The sequence below is a fragment of the Mesitornis unicolor genome, unplaced genomic scaffold, assembly GCF_000695765.1.
Source record: "Mesitornis unicolor isolate BGI_N332 unplaced genomic scaffold, ASM69576v1 scaffold34809, whole genome shotgun sequence".
NCBI classification, from domain to species: domain Eukaryota; kingdom Metazoa; phylum Chordata; class Aves; order Mesitornithiformes; family Mesitornithidae; genus Mesitornis; species Mesitornis unicolor.
In genome coordinates, this window is record NW_010207169.1 from 1 (window position 1) to 9,442 (window position 9,442).

At 57.4% G+C, this 9,442-nt stretch overlaps 2 protein-coding genes across 2 annotated transcripts in view; one reads left to right on the forward strand and one right to left on the reverse strand.

The window, feature by feature from the left end:
• Positions 1-51: 51 nt before the first annotated feature.
• CSTF2 (cleavage stimulation factor, 3' pre-RNA, subunit 2, 64kDa) lies at positions 52-6,179 on the forward strand. Its single transcript, XM_010192037.1, has 10 exons — positions 52-76; positions 463-660; positions 969-1,105; positions 1,223-1,342; positions 1,445-1,588; positions 1,719-1,842; positions 2,151-2,213; positions 5,068-5,345; positions 5,783-5,908; positions 6,053-6,179. Exons 1-10 carry the CDS (start codon positions 52-54, stop codon positions 6,173-6,175), a joined length of 1,338 nt encoding a protein of 445 aa, XP_010190339.1. The 3' UTR covers positions 6,176-6,179.
• Positions 6,180-7,523: 1,344 nt separating this feature from the next.
• NOX1 (NADPH oxidase 1) overlaps positions 7,524-9,442 on the reverse strand; it is a 4,525-nt gene continuing 2,606 nt past the window's right edge. Inside the window, exons 8-14 of the mRNA XM_010192038.1 lie at positions 9,178-9,307; positions 8,991-9,083; positions 8,627-8,862; positions 8,384-8,546; positions 8,108-8,254; positions 7,821-7,945; positions 7,524-7,650 (exon numbers count right to left, since the gene is read on the reverse strand). Of these exons, the coding sequence (XP_010190340.1) occupies positions 7,524-7,650; positions 7,821-7,945; positions 8,108-8,254; positions 8,384-8,546; positions 8,627-8,862; positions 8,991-9,083; positions 9,178-9,307 (1,021 nt within the window). The remainder of the gene's footprint in view (positions 7,651-7,820; positions 7,946-8,107; positions 8,255-8,383; positions 8,547-8,626; positions 8,863-8,990; positions 9,084-9,177; positions 9,308-9,442) is intronic.

A 9,442-nucleotide genomic window follows, 5' to 3' on the forward strand; every position in this document is an offset into this window, starting at 1 on the left:
GGTGTGGGCACTGGAGTCCTGTGCCGATGTCACCTGGAGACGTAGAGCGAGATGGCCCGAGCACCACAGGGCGAAGGTGGGTGTCCTGCTGCAGGCGCCTGCCCTGCCCAGCTTGGTCCTCAGGTCTCAGGCTCTGTGCCTCTGCACCAGCCTTCAGAAAGCTCTCAGTTAAGGGCTTGAGAGCTCTAGGAGCAGCCAGCCCAGTTCTGTGTTGCAGGAGCTGCCTTCATGGGATCATGGGAAGCATAGTGCTTGTGCTAGTGGCCTTCCTAGATGCCAGAGCTCTGGGAACACCCATTGGCCTGGATCCAAGAGGCCTTTTGGCTCTGGCTTAGGACCAGCTGTTGCATGCCTTGGCCTCATCCTAGTGCCTTAACTCTGCTCCTGTGTGGTGTGCCCTGATAGCCCTCTCCTAAGTGTCAGGGGGCATTGTACACTGCTTGATGCCTGCACTGCCCTCAGCAGTGGTGGCTCTCTCCTCACTATGCAGGCTGGTATACGACAGAGAGACGGGAAAGCCGAAGGGCTATGGCTTCTGTGAGTACCAAGACCAAGAGACAGCCCTCAGTGCCATGCGGAACCTGAACGGGCGAGAGTTCAGTGGGAGGGCCCTGCGTGTGGACAATGCGGCCAGTGAGAAGAACAAGGAGGAGCTGAAGAGTGAGTCTGAATTTTGTGGTGGAGAGCACCCTGCTGTTTTGCTGGACCTGGCCTTTTCGGTGTTACAAAGTGTGTCTTTTTGGCAAGGCTGGTGAGGTGGAGACCTCACGGACCTGACCCGCTCCAAGTGATGTAGCAAGTAGTTTTGCAGAGGGATGCACGGGCTCAGCTCTGTGTTTTCTTTCCCACATGATCTCCCTGTTTTAATTGCTTCCCTTTCCTTGTTATGGCGTGGTGCTTCCCTTTTAATGAGCCCGTTAAAAATGGCTGGTTCATGTTGCCGTACAAGATCACAAACTCTGTTGCAGGCTTGGGCACAGGTGCACCCATCATAGAGTCACCCTACGGGGACCCTGTCAATCCTGAAGATGCCCCTGAGTCCATCAGCCGGGCAGTAGCCAGCCTGCCGCCCGAACAGATGTTTGAGCTGATGAAACAGATGAAGGTGAGTGAAGTGGAGGGCTGCGTTCTCTGTATGAGCATAGCTTCTACCATTGCTGCCCATGCCCTTGCTGCCCCTGTTGTGCCTTGCCAGAGCTCTGATCTGCATGTGTCTTCGCAGCTGTGCGTCCAGAACAGTCCCCAGGAAGCCAGGAACATGCTGCTCCAGAACCCCCAGCTGGCTTACGCTCTGCTGCAGGCCCAGGTGGTCATGAGGATTGTCGACCCAGAGATTGCGCTGGTTTGTCCCTTGCCGCCTCGTCTGGCGTCGGTAGGATATCGGTGGCAGCCTGTTGTGGAGCAGGGGTGGAAGAGAGCTCCTTTCTCCTTCTTCTGCCCCTAGAAAATCCTGCATCGCCAGACCAGTGTTCCTCCTCTGATCCCAGGCAACCAGCAGCCAGTGCCGGGACCGGGACCGGGGCCTGGGCCAGGGCCAAATGCCCAGCTGAACCCACAGAATACCCCTGCGTCCCAGCCGCAGCCCATAGTAAGTGTCTGTGTGATGTGCACGTGCTGTATGGTAGAGAGATGGGCATCACCAGCTCCGGCTCTCCCATCTGGGGCATGCATGCTCTGGTGACTGGGCTTCTCTGAGGTCTGGTTTCTCTCCTGGGTAGGGTGGGATGCACGTGAATGGCGCTCCTCCTCTGATGCAGCCGCCCCTGCAGGGAGGAGTGCCAGCCCCAGGACAGATGGCAGCCCCAGTGCAGGGCCCAGGCCCTGGCCCTATGGCTCCAGGAGGTGAGTGCATGGCTTTTGGCTGAACAGTGCCCTGGGCACCCAGGTCTTGCAGACAGCCCCCCTTGACCTTCCACCTAACTGGAGGGCTTGGCCCTGTGAGAGCACACACAGTGCTGTACGATGTGCTGTGGCTGCCACCAGTGGTGGTCCAGAAAGTTGGCTTATTTCTGTGGAGGACGAACACCAAGGAAATAAACCTCCAGATGCTCCGCAAGGAGCTGGGAAGGGAGGTATTTGGGGCCAAAGGAACTGGTTCATGATGCAGGGATGACCGATGAGGGTTCTGATCTCTGCCTGTTCTCTCTCAGGTGGGATGCAGCCGCAGGTTGGGATGCCGGGTGGAGGGCCTGTCCCCTTGGAGCGCGGACAAGGTAAAACAGACATGAGTTAGTGCTGTGTGTCATGTGAGCCTTGTGTTGACGGGTGCTGAGGCTGTGGGTGCTGAGCAGTGCTGTGATAAGAGCCCCTGCCAGCTACCTTTAGCTTTGCTGGATCCAGGGTAGCTCCCAGGTTTGTTCGCTTAGGCACAAGGCCGTGGTAGCAGCTCTCCTGCCTCTAGGGCCCCAGGCACCAATTTACTCCCAGCTTGTTCTGTGCCGCATTGTGCAGATGTGCCCTAGAAGCCAGGAGAGCTGCCAGTCCCCACAGAGCCCCAGCAAATGGGACATACCTGTGTTTTGCATCTCTTTGTGAACACGTGTCTGTCCCTGTGCTTGTGTGGGCAGGCACAGCTTGCTCTTCTCTGATCCCTGTCCTGCTCCTTTGCTGCCTGGGTGCTGGGAAGCAGCTTGTGCTACCACTGTCTGCCTGTGTCCCCAGCGTTCCCTGTGCTGCACCCAGCAGAGGGAGCTGGGCCTTTGCTTTTGCTTGCGACGGTGAGTGCAAGGCTTGGCAGGGAATTTCCCAGTGAGTGATGGCTTGGCTTTCCGTCCCCAGGCACAGTCTGTACGGCCCAGCCCTGGAGCCGGATTCCTTACGGTTCACACATTGCATGGCTGCCCCATCAAGCCATGTGCTGGTGTTAGCACAACCAAGGCATTCCTGTTCTTCCAGTAATAAGTCATGCAGGCGGTTGACAACCCCTATTGCCTTGACTTGTACCATAGGCCTTGTTTTGGAAATGTGACAAACCTGTTCTGAGATCCTCTGGTCATAGGTACTTAAGGGCAGCTGACTCCCATTTTCTTTGGGGTGGACACAGTTCTTCTGAGAACAACTCAGTATTTGTTGGTGTCTGGAAGACTTTGGAGAGCAGACGGAAAGCTGGCACTGGGGAGTGCCATGGGAAGCTGCAGTCAGGGGCAGAAGCTGGCTGGCTGTGTGTTGTGGGGCACAGCATGGTCCCTGCAGGATGTCTTCCTGCCCTGCACATTGATGCAGTGAGCGAGGGAAGCGTCTGTCATGCTTGTGGTGGCAGAGGTAGCATCACACCTGTGGTGACAGAAGTGGTGTTACTTGAAGAGCTTGGTAAAGCCAGACCTGCAGCATGCAGTGTCTTCTCCATAGGTTTTCTGGGGGACTGCAGGGAGTGGAGGTGATCCTGCAGGCAGTACTGTCCCCAAAGCTCAGTGCATGTGTGCATACACTATTTATGTGTCTGCTCTTCTCCCTCTTTTCCTGCTGCTTACCCAGGGAACCTGCAGCTCTCGCCCGTGGGACCTGCCAGGCCTGCGTCTATCGAACGCGTTCAAGGTATCCTAGCACCCGCTGGCTCTGTCCTCCCATGGAGCTCGTTGTGGAGCATGCAGAGAGCAGCTTTCACTTTGCTATGCTCAGGGCTGGGGACTGGCATATCACTCTTTGTAGCCTGGCAGTGTTGAGAGGAAGAGGAGGCAGGATTTAATCTGTGCCCAGAGGAGAGAACAGGCAAGCACTGTGTGCAGAGAGCCACCAGTGGAAAAGGAGAGCCTGCTTGGATGGGGCCTTTGCCTAGGATCCAGTCCCCTTTTGACACCTTGCTGCAAGGAGCCTTTCAGGTCTTGCTTTGCTCCTGGCCCCACATCAGCAGGGAGATGATGCCTGTGCTTGTAAGGATTGCCATGGGTATACCCGTGCTTGGCTTAGCTACCTGGTGCCATAAAGAGCCTGAGATAGAGCCAGAAAAAGAAAGAGAGGGATAAAATCAGTAGCCAGGGAAAGGGGCTTTGTTGCGCTCCAGCCTTGCGTGAGGGGCTGCCCCTTTGGCAGTCAGCACAGCTCATCCACCTGCGTGCCAGGAAGCAGCGAGGCTTCCCTGCGCCACAGCCCTGAGGGACAGTCTCCGCAAACCACTGGTCATGCAGATCCTCACTAGCTCTTGTGTGTCTCCCTGGCAGTGCCCATGCCAGACCCGAGGGCCCCTATGCAGCGTGGACCTCTACCTGCTAGTGGCCCGCCACCCCGAGGCCTTTTGGGAGATGCCCCGAATGACCCTCGCGGAGGGACCCTGCTCTCAGTCACTGGAGAAGTGGAGCCCAGGTGAGGGGAGAGGGAAGGAGAGGAGCCCTTGGCACTGTCCCCTGCCCAAGGGTAACCTCTTGCTGAGGACAGGGATGGCACCAGCCTTCCGGGAGTCACCCCTGCCTGGTCGGAGGCCTGTGTGCTGCCAACCACAGGGGCAGGCCCGTTTCCCCGGGGACGGGGCATCCCCGGGGTGATGGCAGCAGCCCTGTGGCATGGGGCTGACAGTACCCATCCCTGTGCCAGCCTTGCCCTTCTCCCCTGAGGCCGGCTTCAAGGGCAATTCCAGCGCTCTGCCCAGACCGTGCCAAGCCAGCATCTGATTTACACTCTCTCGCTTTTTCTCCTCCTCCTGCTTTGCTCTCCTCATCTTTCTGCATCAGAGGTTACCTTGGGCCGCCCCACCAGGGAGCCCCTATGCACCATATGCCTGGTCATGACAGCCGTGGCCCCCCTCATGAGATGCGGGGGGGACCCATGGGAGAGCCTCGACCACTGATGGGAGAGCCACGGGGGCCCTTGATGGATGCTCGAGGTGAGAGAGGGGGCATGAAATAATGGGTGGCTTAAAGTGTACACACAAGAAGTCAGGGTGGAGCCTGCTGTCTTGACACAAGACGTAGGAAGGGGGTTTGGGCAATGAAATTTCTGACTCCAGGGCAAGGAGGGACAGTCCCATGGAATAAGGGACTTTGTTAGACCCCAGACAAAAGAGGCAGTGGGCTTGCTCCCATGCTTCCTGTGGTACTGTTCCCTTCAACAGCTTGCCTTGTCTTTCCTCTGCAGTTGGGAGAGATCCCCGAGGACTGGAGCCACGAGGATTGGAGCCACGAGGGCTGGAGCCCAGGGTGATGGAGGCTCGAGCTCTGGAGGCACGAGGCTTGGAGCCCCGGGTCCTGGAGCCACGAGTGCTGGAAGCCAGGGCCATGGAGGCCAGGGTCATGGAGTCCCGGGGCCTGGAGCCTCGAGGGCCTGTTCCCAACCCACGTGGCCCCATGCCTGGTGGGATACAAGGTCCTGGGCCACTTAACATGGGAGCCAGTGGCCCACAGGGGCCCCGCCAGGTACACACAATGCCTCTGCTCAGCTGGTTGGACATCAATGATATCTTGTAGATTGGGATTGGATGGGGGGCGTGATCATGTCCTGTAGCAGGTAGAGAGGGGAGGAAGTCCCGCAGAGCAGCACCTCTGGGGAGCGCAAGGTCTGAGTCAGTGGCTCCCTTGAGGGATTCAGGGCATCCATCCCATCTCAGGCACTGCCCTTCTGCTGGGGACAGGACGAGACTCAGGCCTCTCTCCAGCTCTTCCTGATGTGCAGAAAGGAGTGCAGGAGTTGGAGGGAGAGGAGAGCATGTGAAATGCCCCATAGCCTGTCTGTCTTCATGCTTGGGCATCTTCAGACTGAGGGCATCCATCTGATCGTCTGTTGTACATTTCTGTATTTGTGTGACTGAATCCAGAGACCCCTTGGTCCTTACCTCCACCTCTCGTGCCCACAGGTTCCTAACATGGCAGGAACAGGCATGCAGGGAGGAGGCATTCCTGGGGCAGGGGTCCAAGGAGCTGGTCAGCCTGGAGGATTTAGCCCTGGACAGAGCCAGGTCACGCCCCAGGATCACGAGAAGGTGAGAGCTCAAAAGGCAAAGAGTGAGGCAGTGGGAGCAGCATTTCCTATGTGCCTTGCTGTGGTGGGGACAGCCTCTTCCTGGCTCCTGTAACCCATGGCTGCTCTGGCAGGGTATGTCTCTGATTCCCCTCTCTCCCCACAGGCAGCACTGATCATGCAGGTTCTGCAGCTGACGGCAGACCAGATTGCCATGCTGCCACCAGAGCAACGGCAGAGCATCCTTATCCTAAAGGAGCAAATCCAGAAGTCCACAGGGGCACCCTGACAGGGGGTGTCCTTAACCCAGCCTCAGCCTGTGCCTGCTCCCCTTCAGTAAATCAGAGAGCTGCTCAGGATGGGGCTCTGCCCTGCTTTTCTTCTCCACGCCAGGTTCACTCTCCTCCCCTTCCTTCTTACAGGACTGGCAGGCATGGGGTGGAGATGCTGTCTGCCAGGACAGAGGCAGTGCTCCATGGTGGCTGCTTCCTGTTGCTGTCAGAGCTGATGCTATGTTTTGGGAGAGATTTCTCCTGCCCCCCTCTAATGTTTTCCCCTCTCATTCATCCTTTTTTTCTGTGTGTATATTTTATGATGTTTGAAATAAAGTTGGAGGAAGGTTTGAGTAAAGCCATCTCTCTCTCTGCCTTGTTTGGTCTCATGTGGACGGTAGACTGGGATTGTTGGGTTTGTTGGCCAGCAGTCTGGCCTGGCTCCAAGCTAGTCTGAACCTCACCTTCCTCCCATCTGCCCTGCACCAGAGCAAGAACTACTCATGGGATTTCTTATGTGCCAAGCTGTTCTCAGCTGTTCACAGGGTGTACGGGAAGGGCAGGATGGGGAGCTCAGCTTTCTGTCCCTACTGACCAGGTGAGAAGGACTCTGTATCCGATTGCTGTATTGCTTACCATGCTAACCTGCACTGGGAGAGTGGTTTGTCCCATCTTCTCTGCATATGCTTAAGCAGAATTTTTTGCCTTTGCATGAGCTGCATTTGAAGTCTGTCTGTGTGCTGGTGTGTGCCTGGTGGGTGGTGCAGGCTGGCTATGAGTGGTGCCAGCAAGCCCCCACGAAGGGGGGGGCCTTACCCTTCACCCAGGGGGTGTGCTGTGACCAGCTGTTTTATTGCAGCCCTACAAAGGAGCAGAGTGGGCTCCCTTCATTCCTGCACGCACTGAGTCACCACAGAGGTTTTTATTATAAAGGAAAACATGTTTTATTTACTCTTTTATGGAAAGGACTGTTTAAACCTGGAGGAGGGCACGTTTTGCCCCTGGTGCCTGCTTGGCATGCCCATGTCCTGTCCCTATCCCCGTCCTGTGGTTCTGCCCAGCCCGCTGGGCACTCCCGCTGCTTCCCACTGCTCCAGCAGCATCATCACAGCACATGCTTCTGGTTTCTTGATGGGGGTGCCATGTGGAGCTGCAGGCCTGCTCCCCCCATGGGCACCCCTTGTAGACCAGGGGCAGCAGTCTTTGATCCTGGGAGTTTCTCATGGAGAAGGAGTAAGTTGTTGTGTCTTGCCTGGCTTCGGAGCCTGCACTCTTCAGCAGATGCTTATCCCTGGCCATGCTCTGGCATGAGGGAGGTGGGACAGGCAGGGTCTCCTGTCTGCTGGGCTCCCAGCCTGGCTTTGCTTAGAAGTTCTCCTTGTTGAAGTAGAATTTGACCTTCCTAGGGTCCAGGCTGGAGTGTTGATGACAAGACTTCTGCAGGCTCTTTGCCAAGGACCCCGGCCCGCAGAGGAACACACCGACCACTGACCTGCACACAGCATGGGACCATTGGTGCTGGGCAGCTCAGGGAAAAGTGATTTCAGATATTTTTTGTGTCCCTGCAACGTGCAGGGGATGAGCATGCCCCTCCCAAAGCCAGCACTGCCCAGGCTGGCACTGGGTGCCAGGTACCTTTTGAGGCCCCTGCCTGGCTCTCACCTGGGGTGGGCTGCAGCCACCGCCGCAAACTCGCTGCTCCACATGGGCCGCCCAAAGATGGTTTTGTGTCTGAGGCCTGTCACTGTGTCCGTTGCAGTGTCAAAGTGGAGCACCACATTGTTGGCCTGGGTAAAGTGGGGACAGTGAGGATCCATTGCCAATGACCACTAAACACTGTTCCCAAACTTTCTACCTGCAAACCACTGAGGGGCTTGCCCTGCCTCTCCTGCCTGACCTAGCCACCCCATGTGCCCCCTTGCAGTCATGCCTGCCCATGGTCAACTCACAATGCTGGTGTCCCAGCCAGTGAGGAAGAGCCGGTAGGTGAGAAAGTCTGCCTTGCCCGACTCTGCCATCTTCTGCTCCAGTGAGGCAAGCAGGTCATTGAACCAGGTGAAGGCTCCCGTGTCCCGGCAGAGCCAGTAGAAGTAGATCTGGCATGCAGGAGGAGAAAGGTTGATCAAGGTATAAAACAGAGCAGAAAGAGTAGAGGGATGCAATGTCAAGGACTGGGAAGCCCAGCATGAAGAAACCTGCAGCTGGTCCCATGGGACAACCCATACCTTCTTGGTCTTGAGGGTCTGGTCAGCCTGCTGGAACTTGTACCAGATGGACTTCAGGATGGAGGCAAAGGGGGTGACACCGATGCCTGCTCCCACTAGCATGGCCACCTCATACTGGAATACGTCTTCACTGGCTGTGCCAAAGGGGCCATCCACCTCAATCCTGGCCAAGAGAGATCCTAGGTAAGTAGTACAGCCTCCCCAAATCCTTATATAGGTCTATGTGGGAGCTCCCCAGCCTACCTGGGCATCTCCAGCTTCTGCTGCTGGAAGGTGTCGATGAGACGCTCTGTCCAGTCACCGGCCACCCGGATGTGGATGGAGAAGAAGTCCTCCTCGGGCGCTGAGGTGAGGGTGAAGGGGTGCCACTCCAGCAGGGAGATTGCAGGGCAGTTGATGAAGATATACTGCCCCACCTCCATGCGGAAGCCCTTCTTCTGCATCTGCAGCTCCAGCACACGGGCAGGGTGCATGACCACCTGTGGGGCAGGGACAGGGCTCAGTGCCCAGCCTGGCTCCTGTCTCTCAGCAAAGGCCTTTGGCAATGGCCCCTGCCTGCCTCCCCACGGCCACCTTGGCTGTGGGGGAAGGAGCTGGCATCACCCACCTTAGTGACAACCACCTTCTGCTGTGCACGCCAGACCCGGAGGATCCGCTCAAAGATATAGAGGAGGACGGGGGCCAGAACCCACTTCCAGGACTGAGGGGATGGAGGAGAGCAAAGGGTTGAGGAGGGCCAGGGCTGGAGCATTCCAAAGGCTTCTCCCCCCACAGCCATCCCATCACTGCCCTACCTCGGCAGGGAACTCGGGGTCTTTGCAGCAGTCATGGTGGCAACCATTGTCTTTCTCCGTGAGATAGTGGGCACAGCGATGGGGGTGCACCTCCGCCATGCTCTCCTCCGTCTGCCCACGCACCAGCCCACTGTGGGGAGGCAAGGGGTGAGCGCAGGGGATGGCTTCTGCCTCCCCAGCCTCAGTGAATCCAGCTGGGCTAGCCAGCCCTGGGAACAGGGAGCCCACAGCCCTGCTGAGCCCTCTCTGGGGCTGCATTGCTGAC